Source organism: Rhea americana, unplaced genomic scaffold (genome assembly GCF_003343005.1).
Source record: "Rhea americana isolate MKP2758 unplaced genomic scaffold, rheAme1 scaffold_273, whole genome shotgun sequence".
In the NCBI taxonomy this organism is placed as follows: domain Eukaryota; kingdom Metazoa; phylum Chordata; class Aves; order Rheiformes; family Rheidae; genus Rhea; species Rhea americana.
The window spans coordinates 1,109,186-1,130,518 of NW_028186394.1; the positions used below are offsets into that span (position 1 = coordinate 1,109,186).

At 55.6% G+C, this 21,333-nt stretch overlaps 3 protein-coding genes across 7 annotated transcripts; all 3 read left to right on the plus strand.

Annotated features, from left to right (window-relative positions):
- Window positions 1-2,559: 2,559 nt before the first annotated feature.
- CYSRT1 (cysteine rich tail 1) lies at window positions 2,560-3,777 on the plus strand. The gene is made up of 2 exons (XM_085308354.1): window positions 2,560-2,631; window positions 3,289-3,777. Exon 2 carries the CDS (start codon window positions 3,379-3,381, stop codon window positions 3,775-3,777), a length of 399 nt encoding a protein of 132 aa, XP_085164480.1. The 5' UTR covers window positions 2,560-2,631; window positions 3,289-3,378.
- Window positions 3,778-4,525: 748 nt separating this feature from the next.
- Window positions 4,526-12,597, plus strand: RNF224 (ring finger protein 224). 5 transcript variants are annotated; one of them, XM_085308349.1, is made up of 3 exons: window positions 4,526-5,184; window positions 7,582-7,617; window positions 11,473-12,597. In XM_085308349.1, exons 1-3 carry the CDS (start codon window positions 4,526-4,528, stop codon window positions 11,978-11,980), a joined length of 1,203 nt encoding a protein of 400 aa, XP_085164475.1. In that variant the 3' UTR covers window positions 11,981-12,597. The 5 variants fall into 5 exon arrangements, with proteins under 5 accessions (XP_085164475.1, XP_085164476.1, XP_085164479.1 ...); XM_085308350.1 differs by lacking the exon at window positions 7,582-7,617; XM_085308353.1 differs by lacking the exons at window positions 4,526-5,184; window positions 7,582-7,617 and adding an exon at window positions 7,921-7,954.
- A 5,836-nt stretch (window positions 12,598-18,433) lies between these two features.
- LRRC26 (leucine rich repeat containing 26) lies at window positions 18,434-20,668 on the plus strand. Its single transcript, XM_085308365.1, has 2 exons — window positions 18,434-19,269; window positions 20,253-20,668. The coding sequence occupies exons 1-2, from the start codon at window positions 18,726-18,728 to the stop codon at window positions 20,510-20,512; spliced, it is 804 nt and encodes a 267-aa protein (XP_085164491.1). The 5' UTR covers window positions 18,434-18,725; the 3' UTR covers window positions 20,513-20,668.
- The last annotated feature ends 665 nt before the right edge of the window (window positions 20,669-21,333 follow it).

Genomic DNA, 21,333 nt, shown 5'->3' on the forward strand with positions numbered 1-21,333 from the left:
GCTCTGGGTATAAGTCTGACAGTGTTCTCATGTTTCCTTCTCCAGTGGGTGCCCACAGCTGGCAGGCCAGGTTCTCTGCCAGGACTCAGCTCTTGCTCTCAGCCAGATCCACCTGCAAATGGCCCTTTCCATCTGTCTCATACCGTCAGCGTGGAGGCTGAGCCAGGGGTAGCTGTGCAGGCATGTGGAGGTGTTTGGAGTGGARGAGCTGATTACATGGGGCTGTGCCATTAGCTCTCTGGCTTTGCTCACAGTTTGAGGCTTGCAGGACCTGTTGCTATCGGGTACCAGTTAGACAGCCTCCCCTTTCTTTCCAGAACTCCACTTTAGATGTATGCAAGAGGACATTCCCACCACCTCATGACCTCCCACATTCTCTTTAGGAGTATCACAAGGTGCTGGGCCTTCCCACCACATCTGGAAAAGATGCCAGCCACAACTGAAATCAGTGGGCAGGTGTGCCAGGTTCATGCTGAAGCAGATGTCAGCAAAAATCACATCTGGCTTCCCCCTAAGGGCCAGTTAGTGGGACTTACRCTGTTACAGCAGAAGTGAGGGCATGGGGACACTGCACTGCTGCTGGGGTTTGACCCAAGAGCTCAACTCCATGCTGGGTCTGTCTCCCCAAAAGTGACTCTACCCAGCAGAAAAGCTGTGGGGTACTCCAGAAGAACTTCCCCTTGAAGAGGAGATGCCAGAGGTAGCTGCAACAGGCTAGAAACATCCTCCTTGGCTTCTAGTGTTTGGGGGCTGTGGCCCCATCCYGGTTCTGGGTCTCAGCTCTATCACTACCAGCATTTTTCTTGTTAAAGGGAAGCAAGGAGGCTGGACTTGCTGGGCAGTAGTGTCCTGCCCAAGCCCCTTCCTACTGCCCTGGCAGGGGGCAGAGCAGGGGCAATCAGCCAGACAGGGCTCACACTCCTCCAGAACCTCTCCATGGGCCCAGCAGACATTGGCAAGGTATCCTGGCAGGTGCAAATGCCAGGGAAGCCCCAGAAGCCTGACAGCCAGTGATGCTGGCAGCAGGGAAGCCAGCTTTGTAGCTGTGGGAGTGTGGCAGGGTTAGGGCGCCAATGTAGCAGGGCTGCAGAAGGCCTTGTGGCTTTTGGGCTGAGTTTCAAACTGGCACCTTCTGAAAAGCCTAGAGCAGGACTGACCACTGGGGAGCTCACACAGAGTATCTCCTGCCTGGGTYTGAAGTGGAAGGTGCTAAAAATTAGCTTCTTTTCTTCTACAGAATGTCTTGTCCTGGGGATTGGCATGTGTGCCAGCACCCTTCTCCCTTGCCCTTGCTCCAGTTGTSTCCTTCACTGTTCATGCAGCCCAGTGTAGTTCACCCTTCAAGGATGTCCTAGGGRTAGGCACAGCCTGGGCCATGGCAATCTATTAGCTAAATCACCCCAATTTGCCTCAGAAAGTATTTGTTTTGTGGGCACAAGCAGGCACTTTATACAAGATGGCAGGGGGACACTGAGGACTGGCAGGGGATACAGAGAATGCAGGTGCCCATGGCCCAGTTCTCGGTGTCCAGCTCCCGGTGCACAATGCCTGGTGCATGGTTCCAGTAGGGCATGAACAGATCTCCATGCCCAGTTCCTGGTGTGCTCTGCTTGGTCCATAGAGCCCCGTTTGCAGCTCCTAGTACCCAGTCCATGCTTCCCGGCCTGAGGTTCCCAGGGCCCCCGGCCCAAGGCAGGTGCACTGCGTATGGCGTATGGTGCTAGCATGCAATGCCAGTGCCCAGTGCCAGAGTGCAGTGCGTGGTGTATGGTGTGTGGTGTTGTTGCSTGGTGCTGGTGTGTCCTGGTGGTGCACAGTGCGCGGCTCATGGTTCCCAGTGCTGGTGCAAGAGGTGCAGTACCAGTATGGCAGCCAGCGTGCAGCCAGTGCGTGGTGACCCATTCCAGTGTGCAGTGYCTGGTGCTGGCGCACTGTGCTCAGTGCTGAGTGTGGTGTGGATGCCCAGTGCTTGTGCAGGTGCCTGGTGCTCAGTGCTGGTGTCACTTGCCATGTTTGGTGCTGGTGGTGGTGACAGTGTCCAGTGCTAGTGTCAGTGCCCATGCCTCATGACAGTGCCTGTGCTCCTGCTGGTCTGGTGTCTATGCCCAGTGCTGGTGTCCATGCCCGGTGCTGGTGTCCATGCTCACGCTGGTGTCAGTGCCACGGTTCATGCTGGCGTCCGTGCCAGTGCCCGTGCCCATGCCCATGCTGCTGCCTGTGTCAAGTGTCAAGTACCAATGCTGGCGTTAATGACAGTACCCGTGCCTGTGCCCATGCCCACGCCAGTGCCCAGTACCAGGGCTGGTGCCTATGCCTGTGCTGGTACGGTGCTAGTGCTCATGCTGGTGCTGGTGCTAGTGTCTGTGCCAGTACCATTGTCGGTGGCTGTGCTGGTGTCCATGCCCGGGCCCATGCCCGTGCTGGTGCCCATGCCAGTGTCCAGCGCTACTGCGGGTGCCGGTGTCCGTGCGGGTGGTGGGGCGCGGCGCGGGAGCGCGGCCGGGGCGGCCCCGCCCGGGGCGGGCCGTGCCGTGCCGTGCCGTGCAGTGCCGCGCCGTGCCGTGCCGTGCCGCGGAGGAAGCGCAGCCCGCGGGCAGAGGTGCCGCCCGCAGCCGGCCGGAGCGCGGCTCGGTGAGTGCCGGGGCCGGCCCCGCTGCTCCCTCTTCCCGGGCACTTCCCTGCCTGCCTGGGACCCCTCGCTGCCTCTCTCGGTCGCCTTCTCTGCCGCTTTGCCTGCCCCGTCCCGGTCCCGTCCCAGCCTGCCTTGCTTCCCCCTCTCTCCCTGCTCTCCTTCTCCTTCTCCCCTTTGCCTGCCCGTCCGCCTTCCTTTCCACCTGCTTGCCCCTGCTCTGTCCCTTCATGGCCCCTGCCTGCCCTTTACCCCCAGCCCCTTCCTCCCCCATCTCTCCCCAGCATCTGCTCCTCCTTTCTCAGAAACCTGGCACTCTCCATAAACTCTTACCACACCCCATTGCCCTATCTGCACTCTGCCTCCCACCCAGGACCCCCTCCTTCAGCCCAGCACCCTGTCTGCTCCTGTGTCCTCTCCCTCCTCCCTTTTTTGCTCTGCCGTCTCTGCTCTCAGACCACATATCTGAAATGTCCGGTCATGCATCGGGGACTCATGGGACTAATAGGGACGGGTGAACAAAGTTCTGTACCTTGTTCCCAACCTTGGGGTCCCTTCCCCAGTGCCATGGGAACAGCCGCTGACACTGAYGCCCTACAGCACTTTGGAACTGGCAGATCCCCCTTGTGTCCTGAGTTAAAGAGGTCTTTCTTTTGTAGGTGGTGGGAGGTGAGAGGCAGCCTCCTGGCAGCTCTGCAGCTGCCAGCCAGGACACGTATGCTGACAAGAAATCAGGAGGAGCAGGGGACATGGATCGTGGTGTCACCCTCGAGAACCCCTATGCCAGTGTAGACATCCCACGGGCCCAGTTTCAGCACAGCTTCATCACTCGGTACCTGCAGGATGAGCCCTCTTCGCTCACCGTGATTGCCAACCCTGCCGCCGTGCCCACATATAGCTTGGAGGATCAGGCGAACCATGCCAACGTGGCCAGYTGGAACAGTCAGACCATTTCCACTGAGAAGTCCTGGTCTCGGCCATATAACCCTTATGCCAGCCTGAAGATGCTCAATGGGACATCCCCTGACTCCTTCTACACAGTCAGTTTGGACAAACCATCCAAGAGCCATGAGCACAAGGTGGGTGGGGGAAACTGCTGCTGTAAGTACTGCCCCTGCTGCAGAAAGTGCTGCTGTGTCATCTGCTAAAGGACCTGGCTGTGAGCTCTGGATCTGCCAACCTCGGTCAGTGCCATGCAGCCCCATACRGCCCTGGCTGCGCAGCCTGGAGTTCCTGGTGGGCAGGGCTGGGAGGACASCGGAACTGTCCCTGTTTCCCACCAAAGCTGGCAGCTTGGAGATAGCATCAATTCAACTCCACTGTTGGCTTTCACCCATGAGCAACGCAGCCACATATACCAGTGATGGGCACCTACCAGGTCCTGAGAGCCCAGTGTGGTGTAGCTGGAAAGAAATACAAGCCCCCCCTCCCCCCCCGGCCGCCCCACCAAGGTCTGGGTGCCCTGAGGATGGTGTGTACTGATACAGATGTCCACCAAGAAAAGCTTACCCTGGGACTAGGGCARCATGTTTGAGCCTGTGAACCTGCCATCCTTGGCCATGGCTGCCAGTCCAGCCTTGCAGGGAAACCTGCAATTCTGAAGAAGGCTCAGGATTTGTCTGCACCCCAAAAGGTAAGACTGGATGATGTCGACGACATGCATGTGGCAGAGATAGCTGGAGAAGGCAGGCAGCATTGCTGCTTCAGAGTGGGGGCAAACAGTCAGGCCATGGCTGGGACTTTCTGGATCTCAAACTGTGGCTGGGCCCAGGCTGGGCCGGGGATCCCCACCTCCTCAGAGCCAAAGGGTCACTCCCACACAGTATCAYGGAGATGCTGTAAAGCCCTGCACCAAGCAGCTCTGAATGGATACCACTTCTCTTTGCCACGCTGCCCATGGGACAGAGGGAAAGAGACATGAAGGACAGGCAGACAAAGTGTGGCAGAGTGCCAGGCACTGCTCCAGGGCAACACCTGACAGCATGGGTTCAGATGTCTAAAGTCCAGGAGCTAGGAAACTGCCAGCCCACCTCATTTCCTCATCCTGGGCTCACCAGGCTTGGTAGAGTGCTCAGTGGCAGCACATTCTCCCACATTGGTCTCTATTTGGGCTCTGAGCCTGGTTGGACTTGGCCCCAGTACTGTCCAGGCACCCAGCACCAGAGCTGGAGTAGTATCGGGGCATCCCCCTTCAAGCAGTTCCCAAAACATATTCCCAGTGTGAATTTTCTGCAACAACTGGGTGAGAAAAAAGGCAAGCATGGAGCCCACTTGCCTCTCTGCAGCTTGCTGGGGCAGCCTCTGACTTCATTTTCGGCTGAAGTTGGCATGCCAGATCTGGAACAAGCAGGCCGTTGTCCTTGTGGAGCAGCTCGTCCCACGGCTGGCTGGTTGTGTTGCGAGGTGATAGTCTGCGTAAGCAAATGCGTCTGCTGCTGGAACTGCCTCTGTCTTCAGGCCAGCAGTCAGGACAGGGGCTTGGAAAGAATGTGTGTGTTAGCAAATGACTTCAGTGCACTGCAAATAAAATTACAGACATCTCCCTCCCTGCCAAGGTATGCCTCTTCCCTCCACCCTGTTTTTTCTGGGTTCCTTATGTTACTACTTGCTTTTTCAGTCAGGCTGTGCCTGGTCCCAAGTGGGGCCCAGGGCTGTGTAAGGACAGTGCAGGATGGCACACAGCCCTCTCCTCCTCCCAAAACCAGGGGGCAGGACACTTAACTGTTTCACTGCTGACCACAGCAGCAGAAACGGCCAGCTGAGCTCTTAATCTTGCTGCTGCCCATTGCCCCTGCTGCTAGCTTGTCTCCCACTGCCTCCATCACCAAGGCATTTCCAATATAACTCCGGCCTGACTGGGGATACTGGTTGGTGTAAGGCTAGATTGTGCAAGGTTGGATGTCTCTCCCTTGGAAAGAGAAAGCCCAGCTTTGCAGAGGGATGAGGAAGGGGTAGGTTCCTGGCAGGGTCAACTGGGTGCTGGGGTGGGGGTGTTTTTGAGGAACTGCCCAAGGTTGCTGAGACCCACCTGGAACCCACCACCACTGGCAGCCCTGTGGCTCTGCTTTGCCCTTTGCAGTGCTTCTGGGTGGCAAGGGTTTGGCAGAGGTGCTGAGTTTGGCCGCCAGTCTAGCCCCTCTGCCCAGACCCCCTCCCTTGCCAGCATAGCCTTTGCCTGTGGTTGGTGGAGAGGGTGGTGCTGCTTGCAGGAAGATGTTGGCAGGGACACAGCCCTGTGCAACCTCATCCTAGCACAAGGAGCTCTGTTGTTCAGCCTGCCTGGACTGCTGTCAGTGCTAACATGGAAACCAGGAAGATCCACCCTTTATTTGTTTTCCCCACTGCCCTGTCCTTGATTCCAGGCTTTCCCTGCTGCAGAGCCCACCTACATCGTGGCTGAGCTCTTCTGGGCAGGGAGTTGGTGTCACAGGCACCATGGGTGCTTGGCTGAAATGCACTGCCCACAGAGTTGGCTTGGCATCCCTAAGGTTCAGCATGCTCTGTGAGGGCAGATGTGGTTCCCAGGGGCTGGCTGGAAGCAGAAGAGCATCATGCATAGCACTTTCAGCACAGCCCTTGGGCTGGCAGGTTCTGCTTCACTGGGGAGGGTTGGGTGGCTCTGCTCTGCCCCCATGACATGGCCGAGGGAAGAGAGGATGTGGTAGCCTGGCCCAGGCAAAGTGCTGGCAGGACGCAGCATATGCTGGCAGCCTGGTACATGTCACCACTGCCCTTCGCTCTGCTTAACCTTGAGGTGACAGCAAACAAGCTAGAAGAGGCTGCACAGAGCACTCCCCACCAATCACCTGGGCAATAATTAAGCTGAAGCCAGCAGAAAACATGGAGAGGAACAGTGATGGGCAGAGAGCAGAGTGCCAGAGGGCTGAATACTGCCATCCACATGGAGGCCCCAGGTCTCAGCATGGATGTGCGTGACTTTGAGTGACATGGAGAGCAGCAGGCACCTGTCTGCACAGTGTGTAGCTTCAGCTTACTGGCTGCATGCATCCAGGTTCTGTGGGTGCTCCCTGGATATGGTTTGCATTCACCGAGGCTTGGGTGTGTGGAGGTTTGTGCTGGATGACTAGTATCTCCTACGTGCATTAAGTGGGGGTGGTGATGCATAGCCCAAGGAGAGCCTAGCCCATCTGGCCAGACCTTTGCACTCTCCTGATGGCGCCTGCTCCTTGTCCCACTGTGTTCAAGGTCTCTGCAGCTCTTGGGGCTGGATTTAAGCTACACCTTAGGAAGAAGATAGGGAAGTGTCTGGCTTTGACCCTTCCTCCTTTTTCCACTAGTGCTTGTGGCCGCTGCTCTTTCCAGATATATCCTTCCCTGTACCCAGATTAGGGGTTTTCTCAGGTAAACCCTGCAGTAGGGCACAGGGAGCAAAGCCAGGGCTGAAGGCTTGTGTCAAACAGTGTGCTCCTTAGTGCCATCCTGCATGGCTTAGCTGATGTGTAGTCCAATCCCTTGTCACCAAATGGCTCCCCCACAGGTTTCCCACCTGTAGCTCTGGGGAAGCCAAAGCCCTTGTGTGCTGTGCACAACTACAGTAACCAGCCTCCAAGGGACAGAGCATGTCTGCAGGCTCTTGGTCCTGCAAGGAGGTGGGCTGGCATGGAAGAACCCAGTACAGCACGTGTGCAACAGGCAGACGTGGCTAAAGTTGCCTGGGTGCGTGAGCCCTGGATGGGATATAGCACCCAGGCATTGCAGAGGCATGGCCACCCAGGTGGGCCAGGGACATGATGAGCCGAGTGTGTATGTGAGGGGTAGGGGGTTTGGTAAGCCCTGGAATGGGATAAAAGGGCTGAAAGAGATCTGTGTGTTTGGGAATGTTTCTGTATGTTTCTATGTGGATTGTCCCTGGGCAGGGACATACGTATACCTGGATGTGTGCACAGCTGAGACTGTCCCTCTCCCCTGGGCCTGATTTCCTATGGCCAAAGGAGACTGATGTCTGCCTGCCAGGAACCCTGGGGCAGGTGAGTCAGGCCAGGGTGGCCTTGGCACTGCAGTTCTTTGGAAGGGAGAGTAACTTCTCACCAGCTTTGGAACATGAAGGGAACCAGACATCCCTGGGCACATAGGTTTTGGACAGAGCGCACTGTAACCAGGGAGGAGTTGGAGTGGTGCCTATCGAGGTGCCCAGCTCTCCCCTGTCTGCTGGCATGGACTATGCTGCCACTCACATCCCCCAAGCATGCATGGGAAATAGCTGCTGCTAGGCTGCWTGAGGCTCTCCAAGCTGCCTTTTTRCCAGTCTGGGAGCAATAGGCAGCTAGGCAGCTGGGGAGGCACCACCAGGAGCTGGAAGAAGAGGTAAATCTCTCCAGCACTGTGTATGTATATATGCTTGTGTGTGTGTGCGTGTGTGTGTGTGGCTGCATGCCTGCATGGCTTCACATGCACCTATGTGCCAGTCTCTGGGCACACATCAAGGGCAAGACAGTAGTGTATGCACGTACATGGCTTTCTGCATGCAGGTGCACATGCCTTTCTGTTTGCACAGCCCAGCAACTGCGTATCAACAATGTACATGCGCGTGTGTGCAGGCAAGCGTGGCAACATGCCAAATGGCTGTTGGCAGGGAGAAGGGGGGGAACTGGTCTTAAACATTCATTAACTCCACAGAGCAAGCTGAGAAACACCGATCCCAGCTTGGCCTTGCCCTCAGATGTCAGGGCACAGCAAGAATCCCAGTCAGCTGGTTCCTGCTCCACCCAGGGCACAAGCGACTACCCCCACCTCGGCCAGCTGGTTCAGTAGAAACTAGCCTGCCCGAGGTTCCCAGCACAGCCCTGCCTCGAACTTACTGCCTTTCAAGTGCTGGACAATGCCCAGTTGAGCGAGGAGAGCGCAAAGTCCTGCCACCGGGTAGGACAGGACACATGCATTGGGAGCCCACCCAATGCTTGCAGCCTGGGCCAGCAGAGCTTTGCATCCATCCCAGAGGGGTGATGAAAAGCCTGTATCACAAGAGCCATAGGTGTCGAGCTGTTCTGGGGCAGGAAGAGGACACACCTGTAGGATGGCAAGCTATGGGACTGGCCTGAGCAGTGCCAGAGCATCGTGGTGCCGAGGGGGGGAATGAGATATGGCTTTATTGCTTAGGAAGTGCCAGCATGCCCTGCACATCCAGGAAGGACAGGCACTTCCCTGCCTCATGCGGGACTCTCTGGTAGTATGGGAGGAGCTTGGGAGACCTGGGCAGCCTGGGGAAAGCTTGTGACCTGGAGGCTGCTGTGCTGCCAGGTCTACTGCCTTGCTCCTAAGCACAGGGTGAGTGAGCTGAGTCTTTCCACAAAGCTCCCGTTCCCAGAGTCCAGTGACCCTGTAAGGCTCCATCTCCAATTCAAAAAACCTGTTTCTTGCTGCCAAGAAGTGCTGGAAATGTGGCCCGAGGGTGGCCTAAATGTTTGGCAAGCAGGCAGCAAAGGATAGCACTGCCTGGCTCTCTGCCTGCGTCACTGTCTGCTCATGGCTGGAGCAGGGGCTGCTGCCCTCTCCTGCTCCCACACAGAAATGCTGCTAGTTGTTCCCAGCCTGGCAGCCCTGCCCTGATTCCGTGTGGGTTTTTTTGCCCAGGATCCTGAGTCAGGCTGGGTTCAGGGGCTTCCTCCGCACATCCCTTCTTGCAGAGGGTGCAGCTTCCTGCTGAACCAGGGGCTGTGCAAGGGGGGCTGGCAGCTGCAGGGATGGAGCTTGGCATTGTTGGCACCTCCCCTAGGTCATGCATAAGCATAAACCTTGAAGGTCTAATGGGGGGGGGGGGGAGGAGGGATGCCAGGTCCTTCCCCAGCTATGCCTAGTGATCAGCATCATCCCACTATCACCCAGAGCTGAGGACCAGGGGTTGATTAACTGCTTTCTCTCCCATATGCCCCATGCTAGTGTTGCTCCAGGGTAGAGGAGACCAAGGATACCCTGGGACCAACCCAAAGAGTAAAGTACAGGACTGAGCAGAATGCAGCCTGAGAGAGCAAAGCGAGGTGCTAACAGCCACATGGAAAAGCCTGGACTCCAGGTACTCAACGTGAGAGCCTGTAGCCTCTGCTGGAAGAGCAAGGGCAGGTCTCAGTGATGTTCTGCTAGATGTCTCTGCCTCTGCTCCCAGCCCACACACTAACTGCAGGCACCAGGCACTCTCCAAGCAACTGCTGCTAGCGTGAAGCTCGTGTCCTGCTGTGTCTCTCAGCTCCTGTGACAAGCAAGGCTATGAAGGGCACAGGGGAGCTGGGACACCTCTGAGGTGCTGCAGTCTTACAACTCAGACTTCTCAGCATCTGTCCAGTTCAGCCTTCCTCCACAACCTACTCACCATAGGTCACAGCAGTCACCTACAGACACGGGACAGAGCCTATCCTGCTGCACTGCCCCACATGTGAGCACTGCCAGCTTGGACCCACAGGCTAGGAAAGACTGGAATCTCAGTGTCCCTGCACCTGTGCCAGCACCTGCCCCAGCACCAGCCCCTCCATATCTCCCTTACTGCTTGCCCAGTCTCCCTAGGCTGGGCCCCCTGCACTACCCATCACCTTCTAGTTGCACCCCCTTCCCCCAGCAGCCTGGACCACCTGGAATGGTGTGAGCCTTGCGTGCCCAGGAGCAGCTTTGTCGGCAAGTCATGGGAAGTCACTGCTGTCCAGCATCTTCCCAAATGTGCGCTGCTGCTGGCAGGTGGCTGGAGAATGTGGAGGACTGTGCTGCTGAAGTACAGCTGATTTTCATGACCTTTCCACATGTGGGTGAAGCCCAGGGCTCCTCAGCCTCATGCAGTGGGTTTATTCCACTGGTTAATGCAGTGTACGCTCCCAGGGAAGCAGTAAGGGAGCGATAGCTTAGATTTCGGAGGGCTTTGTTATCTGGGTGCTTGTAACCTGATCACATAGGCTTGGCCTCCCAGTTGCAGATCCGATAGCACACTTGTCCCTGAAAGGTGAGCCTCTTCCCATTGCCAGAGCCACTAGCAGCCACCTGGACCTGACTGGGGAGCTGTTCACAGCTCAGGCCCCTGATGCTCTTTGTGGGACCACCACAGCTCCTTGGGACATTGCAGCCTTTTTGCCACCTAACCTGAGACCCTGGAGGGAGAAGAGCACCTCAGAACAGGTAGGGATGGGAGGACTTGGGAGGAAGTGGTACCTGCGTACACCAAAATGCTTGATGGCATGGGTATAGAGGGAGTTGGGTCCTGGAGGGCTATGGGAGAGAGTCTAAAAAATGCTGGCAGGTATCAGACCCACCCTTCACAAGAGGCTGGATCCCTCAATTCACCTCCACCAGCTTGTGTGGCTGTCCCCCTGCCATTGACATCCATGCTGGAGTGGCCTGGCACAGCCTGGGCAGGGGAGAAGCAGAGCTGTGGCACAGCGTGGCCCACCAGGAGTTACTCCCCAGCTCAGATGGCTGAGCTGCTGCCTGCTACAGGGCCTAGGGCCCATGCAGGCCTCCAAGCAGGTGACCAAGATCTGACCAGTAGCTATTCATCTGCATTTACTCCTGGGAGCAGGAGGGCCATTTGGCAGAGCTCCCAGCAGGGATGCTGGGAAAATGCATCCTCCTATGGCTGCAGGGGAAACTCTAGGACCCACTGTAGCAGCAGGGTCCTGCTTTTACATGTAGGACCAGACATGGAGCAGCCTGGGATGTGCTGGGTGGGGAGCTTGCCCAGACAGCCCCAGGAACCTGCCATGCAGTGCTGGTGTCTCTGTCTCTCCCACACCTCAGATACATCCTGGTCCTCTCAGAGGTAGCATCCGTCCTTCTGGCCTTCTCCATGCCCAGATGCCCTCCCTAGCTGCTGGGCTGATGGCCTCCTCTCAAATTCCTCTCCCCAGCATGTCCCAGGCTCGTGGAAGCACCTGTGTAGAGGACACAGGGCCAGGCACCAAGGCCCACTCCCGTACCCCGAGCCGAGGCAGCCACAGGATTGACTGCATCATCTGCTACTCCTCCTACGACCTGTGCAGCCGGTTACCGCGCCGGCTATACTGTGGCCATACCTTCTGCCAGGCCTGCCTCAAACGCCTCGACGCCATCGCCAATGAACAGCGTTGGATTCCCTGCCCGCAGTGCCGCCAAAACACGCCCACACCGCGTGGCGGAGTGGCAATGCTTGACCTGGACCTGGCCACTTTCCTTGCTGTTAAGGCTGACAAGGAGCATCCCCGGGTGGCTGTCAGGCCAGAGCCTGACTTGGCCACTAAAGGGTCATGCAAAGAGAAGGTGGTCACCCAGCAGCCGTCAGGGCTGTGCCAAGACCCACTGCCCCAGGCACCATTCCCCCAAAGTGGCTGCTGCCAGCAATGCCTTTGCTGTGGGGTAACAGCTGCCTTTGAGAGCTGAGCAGGCTCTTGGCAGGCTGGCACTGCTGCAGACAGTGGAAGGATGGTGCAGCCCAGTGGCACATGGACTAGCAGGGCAGGCAGCAGCTCTGCACAGCTCAGCAGATGGAGCTAGGGCTTCCTGTGCCCAGCATGCTGCAGACAGTCAAGCTCCTATGGTGCTGCCTTGGCCCTTTTTGAGGACTAGCCACCCCTTGAAAGCAACTCAGCCCCAGCCACGTGGGGATCCACACATGGACAGTAACAGAGGGGTTGTTCCTGGGTCCCAGCAGCTCATAAGGGGCCTCAGCTTCTACAGAGCTCATTGCCTACCCTGTCGGGATTTGGAGTTCAACGGAAGGTGGGATGAGGATACTCTCACCCCTTGATCCTACCCACCCACCCCTCCGATAGCTCTGAAATCTGGTCCAGTCATCAGAGGTGTCCCCTGGAGTCTGGCCCAGGACTTGCTCATGCCTGGCTTCTCCATGCATGCCACTCCACAGCAGGGACACCTCAGCCAAGTGTCCTATCAGGCAGGGTACAAGGGGAGTCTGGCACAACACAGCAAAGCAGAGATGCTTTGGAGAGTATGCCTGACACCCCCAAACTTCATGTCTATTAAACAACTCTCTGTTAGCACTGCTGTGCTGCATGTGTTGGTCCTATTTGTTGGCAAGCCTCATGTTAACCTGGGGTAAGTCCTTCTGTCTGGTGCAGGAAGATGAAGCGCTCTACCCTGCCAGATACTTTCTCTTTTTCATTTGCTGTTTGCCATTTGCATTAGAAATCTAGGTGTTGGGGTAACTGGACAGTTAAGAGTGAGGATGACACACTCAGCCCTGGTGTCCAGTTCTGGGCTCCCCAGTACAAGAGAGACATGGAGCTACTGGAGAGAGTCCAGTGTAGGGCTACAAAGATGATCAGAGGGCTGGAGCACCTTCCCTATGAGGAATGGCTGTGAGAGCTGGGACTCTTTAGCCTGGGGAAGAGCAGACTGAAGGGGGATCTTATCAATATGTACAAGTACCTCAAGGGAGGGTGTCACGGGGATGGGGACAAACTCTTTTCAATTGTTCCATGTGACAGGACAAGAGGCAATGGGCAGAAATTGAAGCACAGGAAGTTCTGCCTGAACGTGAGGGGGAATTTCTTCACTGTGAGAGTGACAGAGCACTGGAACAGGTTGCCCAGAGAGGTTGTGGAGTCCCCTTCTCTGGAGATCTTCAAGGCCTGCCTGGCTGCAACCTTGTCTAACATTCTCTAGGTGACCCTGCTGAGCAGGAAGGTTGGACTAGATGATCTCTGGAGGTCCTTCCAACCTTACCGATTCTATGATTCTAGGGGGCCAGTAGCAAGGAGGCTTTTGCCATGACACAGCTCTATCTCTTGAGATTTATCTGGCTGTCACTTGCTTTGCTCAGATCTGGAAGGGCCATCCAAAGTGAGCTCCTGACCAGCCCCATGCTCTGCTGCTCATGCTGATTTTAGTCATGCTGCCTAAAATTCTTCTCATCTCCCTGCTTGCATGCACATACATAGCCTGTACATAAACCCCAACACTGTTTCCATGTCTAGCCTGTCAGTACAGTGTTCCCTGCCTGAGTCCAAACGAGGGGCTGCAACAACAGCCTGAACAGGAGGGTCTGGATTGCATTAGAGACAAAACAGAGAGGTCTGGGGCACACTGGAGTGGTAATAAAGTTATTAGGGAGGGCTAAAGAGACTGAAGGTTGCCTGTGCAGCTCTTGTCGTCCTTCCTCAGAGTCCATTTTCTGCTTCCTTTTCCCATGTGGTTTATGAGCTCTAACAATATCCCAGCTTCAAGCATTGCTGGTTAGTCCATAGGTTTCGGTAGAGGACCTCAGTCTGTGCTTCCATGGAGCTAGCAGTGCTTTCACGTCCCCCTCCTGGTGCTCTGCTGTCCATTGCACTGGCCATCAGCTCAGCTCCCATGCCATGTACAGCACCCATGTTGCGTACAATGCCTGTTCACAATTCTGCCACATGGTGTCACTTGCCTTAAAAATGTCAGYGTCCTGAGATCTGCTCAGCATGGAGACCCTCTGGCAACAGGAGCAGGCACTGCAGGAATGGTGCTGCATGAGATGCCCAAGTCAGGCAGGACTGGACAGAGGTGAGGGTTCCCAGCGGGACAGCAGAAACATGGTGTGGTTCAGAGACTGTAAGCCTGCTGCACCTCAGTCCCATTCTGTATTTACATGCTCAGCTGAGTCCTTTGGTGACCACCAATAATCCAGCTGTGCGAGAGACCGTTGCTTTTTGCAAGATCTGAATGGTTAGCCTTATTCCCCCCGGGATGCTCTTGAATGGGCCCAGATGCATCTTTGAGAGCATCTGTTTTGCACCATGGGTCCACCACTGACTGTGTGATGCTGTTAACCTCTCTGGCCTCAGGGTGTGAGTTCCTGCGACTGCAGCACCACACCCCAACCTTTTGCCTACCAGTGCTCCCGGGATGAGGGCACAGCAAAGTGCTCTACTGGGCTCAGAGTACCCAGGCTGACCTGGCTGGGTCCTGCCACTGACAAGTCCCCTCACGCACCGTTTTCCTTTTGCTCTGGATGGGAGTAGCCCAGGCACAGTGGGAGTCAGGGGAGATCCTCAGATCTTCAATTACATGGAACCATTCAAGAAGTCTTCAAGGATGGAATATAAATTGGCCATAGGGTCTTAAAGCTCATCCCCCCCCCCATCTTTATGTGCCCAGGCTGGCTAGGGGCTCGCTTTCAGCCTTGTACACTCCAGCATAGAGACTTCCTGCCTCCCTACCCATGCAGAACTCCTCTTGAGGACATGCTCTAGAGCAAGAAGCCTCAGAGAAATGTAATAGCATGTTGGTAAATGTAAATATCAGCTGAGCATTGCAGGCTCCAACTCTCCTGCTCTAAGCAGAGCCTTTAGAAAGGAAGGGGTCTCATCACACTAGGACGCTTGGGTTGTGGGGGAGCTGCCACCCAAGGCTGGAGGGTTTAAGGTCATCGCTAGGTGATTGTTGTCACCTGGCAGGACATGTTTGCTCTGGCCCTCACTGAGATGCTTTGATTTGCAAATACTCCACAGCTGGAAGGTGAAAATTGGCTGGGAATGACCCCATCACTGCTCCAGACATAACTACATACAAAACAGAGCATGTTAGCAGGTCTATGAGCTCATCTGGCACCCTGGGCCTGGCTCTTCAGTGGTGGAGGGTGACAAATGCCCTGGCTCCATGTCCTTGGTCCTGTTTCTTCAACGTCATGCCCACCACACCTGCTCCATTGCATCCCTCCAGCCTCTCAACCAAACTAGAAAGCTGTGTGCCTGGCCATGTGTCTCTGCACATGTCCTTGCTGCTCCCATACAGGGGCTGGCCTCTGAAGGAGTTTATCTGCCTTTCCATCACATCATTTTCGGAACAACATAGGCATGCTGGCTGGGCACCCTGTGCTCGCTCTCCTCAGCCAGAGCAAGGCTGACTTTGAGCCCTCTGCCTTTGGGGACTGCATCCTCAGTCACCCCAAGGCCTGTCCTTGTGCAGTGCTCCATGTAAGAGATATTAAAGGTGCAGGTCACTGACCTATGCTGTGAACTCAGAGCTCAGGAGCTACAGTATGATATCAAATTGCTCCATGCACTCTGAGACAGCTCCAGCCTGCAGGAACATCGGGAGCTTTCCTTCGCAAATTTGGGCCCCCAAGAACAGTATACCCCAAACTGGGTGATTGGCTTAGACACAGAAAGGCCCCTGAGAGACAGCAGCTCCCCACACAGTCAATGGTGCCCCAGAAGGGTAAGGACACTGACTGGGAGCCCCACAGAGCTGGTGATTCTGAGCCCTGGGCTAGGGGGTTGCAGGCAGTGTCTCTGGGTTGGAGTCCAAACCCATAGGAGGAGGCATCATGATAGAAAAGGACAGCATTGGACTGTCACTTGCCCTGTGAGCAGCTGGCCTAATGACTACAGACCTTGCTAGGGAACGGGATCTGGGCTCTTTCTGCAGGGTGCCATGTCTCTCTCCCAGGAGAAGGAGGTAGTGACAGGGACCCAGGCAAGAGAGGGACAGTGTCAAGTACTCTGAGCTGGCTTTGGAAAGAAGTACTTGGAGACTGGACATCTCTCCTCTGCTCTAACCCAACTTGCTCTTGTACCTGAACCCATCCTTTCACTTCTCAGTACTCCTTGCCTATGGCCCTGGGTTAGTGGCAAGATTGTAGAGCTGAGAAAAGTGTGCACCTAGTTAGGCTGTGAGGGGGACAGCTATGACAAATGCCTGTGTCCTGTGTATTCACCTCTCCAAATCCCAGAGTCATTACCTGTGCGATACGAGGGCACCCAGAAAGGACCATTCAGCCTGTGATGCCAGGGGCCTGTCACTGCTGAGCGCTCACAGTATAAGTGAAGGTGGATAGTGATGGGTACTGCTGGGACATGGGCCCTAAAGGGGTCACGAGATCGCAAGTGCACCAGCAGGGTTGGTGGGGTTACAGTGCGGGGTGCYGGGCCTCCTAACCAATTCCAAACCAGCTTGGCAAGGGGGCAAAGCTGTGGCCACACAGCTGTGGCATGTACTACACTGAGTTGTCGGCTGGCTGCAGCCTAGGCATGTGAAACAGAAGCAAGGTCAGGCACAACCAGCAATGGCCCTGCACTTGGCCTGGGGCCACAGCAGGGAATATGCTGTGAATGTTCCTCATCCCGTGAACTGTCAGAGTGAGCAGCAGATTGGCAATGAGGGGGCTAGAAGAGAGAGTTGAGGTGGGTTTGGGGCTTCCTGGGTTCTCTGAGCACAAGAGCTGGAAATCATGCTTTTAATAAGTTTTTTTTCCCCTCAGTACATTCCACTAGATTTCGAAGAGCCAGAGGAAGTGGGCAATGCATCCTGCAAAGAGGAAGAGCATTTGGGGACAGAGGTCCCCTATGATTTGGGTCCCCAAAGAGTCTGCAGCTGCTTGAGGTGCTGGTAGGGTGAGTCAGTGCTACCACTCCACATGGCTGCAGGTTCATGCCCTGCTTCAGGGCAGGGCTGGGCTGGGCTCGAGGATTCTTCTGAATTATTTCCAGATGGGGATTAATGCAGCAAACTGAGTTTGCTGCAGGATAAATAAACAAACCAAAGCTCCTCTAGATGCTATTACTAAACCGGTCTGCCTGCTGCTTCTGCCCCTGATCTGGGCGCACCTCATTTTCAGCCTGGGGTGCAGGTGTACACTCTACCTTGCTGCCCTTTGAGTGCTTTTGCTGTGGGGCAGAGATAGAAGGGATTTCCTTTGGGTCATGAATGTCAAGGGATCCCAAATGGCAAAGGGGCTGCGAGAGTGTATTTTGAGGATGGTCTCCCCGCTCCCAGCCACAGCGTTGGACTCTTGGTAGGATAAGGCACTTCCAGCCGACCCTCCCCTCAAGTCTTCTGTGTCTTGCTGATGGGTAAAATGTCCAGCTACCCACAAGTCTCCAAATAGGCATCGAGCAGGCTTTTGTAGGGCTACAGGGAGAGCCTGGCTCTGGCTCTGGTGTGGCCAGCAGACTTGAATTTTCCCAGGGAAAGTAAGTGCTGGGATTTGAACCTTCTCCTCATTAGCCTTCTGTTATGGGGTTTCAGCCAGCTTTGAAACCAGAGGGGGTGTAAACAGGGTGGAGTTAGACTTTGAGCCTTCTCATACTGGCACTGCTGTGCCAAGGCAAAGGCAGACTAGAGTCAGGCAGCTACAGCCCCAAGTGTTCATGTTTCTCACTTGTTCTCATGTGGTTGCACCGGGGTTGCTCCCTGTGTGCATGCTGACATGTTTTTGTATGTGAGTGTGTGTGAGGGGACAGCCCAAGTCTCCCAGCTCCTTCAGCACAAGATATCTTGGGGCAGTCTGGAGGAGTGGTCAGAGCACCCTGGTCAGYGAGGACACCTGGACGGGCTGGCAGTGGAGTGGGTCAGCAGCCTGTGTCCCATCAGCTGCAATGCACCTCGATCACCCCTGGGGCAGGAGCTTCAGAGGATCCTTCCTGGGATAAGGAGGCTGGTTGATCCAGCAGATTCAGCTCTCCGTCTTTCCTTATGTTGACACGACTTGTGGTCTCCCACTTCTAGGAAACAGAGCCCAAGGCAAGGAGTGAAGTGGGCAGCAGCTCCTAGCAGAGCTCCCCATGAAGGACTTCCTGGGCATGGTTGGGCCAGCACAGGAGATGAGATTAGACCTGTATATAATTTGGCTTAAGCTTTGTCCCATTGCAGCCAGCTAGGGAGGCCCTAGTCCAGCACATTCATGGGGCTGCTATGAGGGGAGTATGGAGACCAAGACATGAGTCTGTTTTCCTTACAGTTCTCCAGCCTGCAGCACACACAAGCAGTTAATCCTGGGCCGTGCAGAGCTGGCTCCTTACCTGGCTGGAATAGTGCCTGGCTGGGGGAGGGATGAGGGCACGGCTCTGCACCTTGCCAGGGCAGGCATCACTGCAAAAATATTTGCTAAGAAAAGTGCAGCTCCACCCTCAGGAAAGCTGAGGCCGGACGTGCAGCTGGCTCCAGGTTTGCAGACGAAGGGTGGTGGTGAGCTGTGTTCGGGCAAATGCAAGCAGCTACCAGGAGCATATCGACTTTGGAGCCAAACGCTCTCCGGTACCTCTGCTCTGCACCTCCAGGTCCACCCAAGGGTGCCTGGTAGGGTAGGCTACAGGCTGTGTGTGGCTTGACAAGGTGACGGGCATTAGGAACACACCTTTAGGGGAATCTCAACACTGGAGGTAAGGAGCCCTTGCCATCTCAGAGGGCAGCAATGGGGAACTACAGGGGTCTGGGCACCTTGATTGCCTGCCTGTTCCTCCTGTGCCCGCTGCCCTCACCAGCATGCCCAGCTGCCTGTCATTGCTCTGCGACGGAGGTGGACTGCACCAAACAAGACTTGCACGAGGTGCCACAGAACCTATCGGCCAATACCAGCACTCTGTGGCTTGGCTACAACTTCATCACTGTGCTCCGGCCACACTCCTTCCCCTTCCTGCCGGTGCTGCTGCGACTTAGCCTGCCTCACAACCATCTGGGGATGATCCACAGCCAGGCCCTGGTGGGRCTCACAGTACTGCAGGAGCTGGACCTCAGCAACAACTACCTTACTGTGCTGACCTCAGAAGCCTTCCTACCTCTCATCAGCTTGGTCATGCTCAACCTGGGCAGCAACAGGCTGGGGGAGCTGGAGCCCAGGGTGCTGTACGTCCTGCCTCAACTCCAAGTGCTCCTCCTACACAGCAACCCCTGGGTATGCACCTGCAGCATCCAGCCCCTCTGGCACTGGCTCAGCCACAACAGGGAAAAAATAAAAGGTAAGTGTGCAGAGGGCTCTGTCCTAATCCTTCCTACCCTTTCCAGGTAGGCCAGGCACCTGTGTCAGGCCTGAGGCAGACCCCAGCACCTTGGCAGCCAGCAGCTGTGGGCCCATTTGGGAGCCTATACCTTGGGCACTGCAACATAGTTCACTGCCTGGTGCAGGGTACAGTGACATTCCCCATGCCCTATACCAAGCCATGGAGTCTCTTGTGTCCCCCTGAGTGGCCATGTCCCTGGCTCTGGTCCCGAGTGTCCACTCTCAGGTAGATGGTGTACGGCCCTTGGTCACTAACAAGGATTTTCTGGAGAGCTGAATGGGGCAATGTCCCCACCACTGACATCAGTCCAGTCACAGTAAGGGCAAGAGGCATTGAGTAATGGGCATCTGAGGAGCTAAGAAGAGCCTGCATATCAGGATGGGCATCACCCCTGATTCTGCCATGGCTCACTGCCTTCATTGCCTCACCCCCTCCTCAGTGTCTTCATACCAGTTTGATCTTTCATTTCCTTCTCTTGAGAGCTTTGGTGAGAGACAGCTGTTTCTTGAGGTCTCTCCCTCTGCTGCCATCTGTTTCCATTTGCTGCTGCCTCGAATGCCTGCCTGCCTTTGCCTGAGCTGGCTGGGGACTTTCTGTGGCATTGCCAGGCTGGCTGCCCACTGCTCCCCATGTACCATTACATCCCATCCTGCTCCAACCCCATTTTCCAGTCTTATCATGCCCTCTCCATCACAGTCCCAACCCCACTATGTCCTCCCACTCCCCAAGCCATGGGATGTAGGAAAGCCCTCCACTCTTCCTGCCCCCAGTCTTTGCACCCTGCCCTGGCATATCTTGGCCCACTTGGCTGCACTGTCTTTATCCATCTGCCCTGGTCTCATCCGTCCCATCCAGATCTGCCATCCCCTGCCCATGACACCCCCTCCATGCTGTTCCAGATGCCCAGGTACCTGTCCATCAGCACTATTTTTCTCTTCCAGAGAAGAGTCTGCTCTTGTGCAGATTCCCAGAGCAGCTGAACAAGTATCCAATCATGGCCTTCAGGAATGAGTCCTTCAGGCAATGCCAAGAGAACTCATTGCTTGCCCAGGACTACGCCTTTTTTCTGCTCATTGGACCATTCTCTTTCTTGGCCAGCATCTTCCTTTGCATCTTCATGGGCTCCATCACTGTTGTCTGCCACAACCTGCACAAAGAATCCCACTTCTGGAGGAGACTAACTTTCTGCAGGGTGCACTGAGGCAAGGCAAGCAGGTCCTTGGTAGGCTGCAGTCCATATCCTTCACAGATACCTACACCCAGCCATTGTAAATGTTTCCAACTGAACCAGTGAGAGGACATTCTATTCCGGAATTTGTTTTCTTTCCTTCTCCTAGTGTCCCCAGAGTTAGTGCCAAGTCAGGATCCTCTGCACCCACTGCTAGGGTAAGCAGCCTCCAGCCTCTCAAAGGAGGCCTCTTAAAGACTTTACTCATAAAACTGTTAAAATTCTCTAAGTGACTCCCTTTTAGTGCAGCCATAGGTAGCAGGGAAGGCCCAGAACGGAGGGGCTCCTATGGGGGGCTCTGGGAAGGAGCAAGATTAGCTGGAGCAGCCAGTGAAGAAGGCCAGACCCATGTGCTACAAAGTCTGCATGAGTTTTGTGCAGAGGAAAAGGCCCATGGGGTTCCTGTCCTCACTGCAGGCACTTAGTGCCTGCAGCCCTCAGTGCTTCCTTGAATGCCTCCGCCCACAAAAAGGGGATGGGAAAGCCCATACTATCATCCCACTGTTCTACTGCCACTGGCACTTCCCTGCAGAAATGCTTCTCTCCTGCATTGCCTGGAAATGCTCTGTGAGGATACTGGACTGGAACCAGCTGGAACTGTGAATAGAAGAGCCAAGATGAAAGAGTAAGATGAAAGCACAAGCAGGGTGAAGGGAACATCAGCTACAAAGGAGAAACACCCAAACTGACATGAGCTCTTAAGCACTGCAAGACAGTAAGAACCCCAGTGAGATGACTGCAGCCATCAGCTAACCGCCTTTAGGTCTAGCAGAGCAGCACAGAATGATTCTACA

Excerpts from the sequence above, each read along its gene's own strand:
- RNF224 (XM_085308349.1), top strand. The coding sequence starts at position 4,526 with ATGGGACAGAGGGAAAGAGACATGAAGGACAGGCAGACAAAGTGTGGC. Across the intron at positions 5,185-7,581 it reads ACATCTCCCTCCCTGCCAAG|GAGACTGATGTCTGCCTGCC; the intron begins GTATGCCTCTTC and ends CTATGGCCAAAG. Across the intron at positions 7,618-11,472 it reads TGCCAGGAACCCTGGGGCAG|CATGTCCCAGGCTCGTGGAA; the intron begins GTGAGTCAGGCC and ends TCCTCTCCCCAG.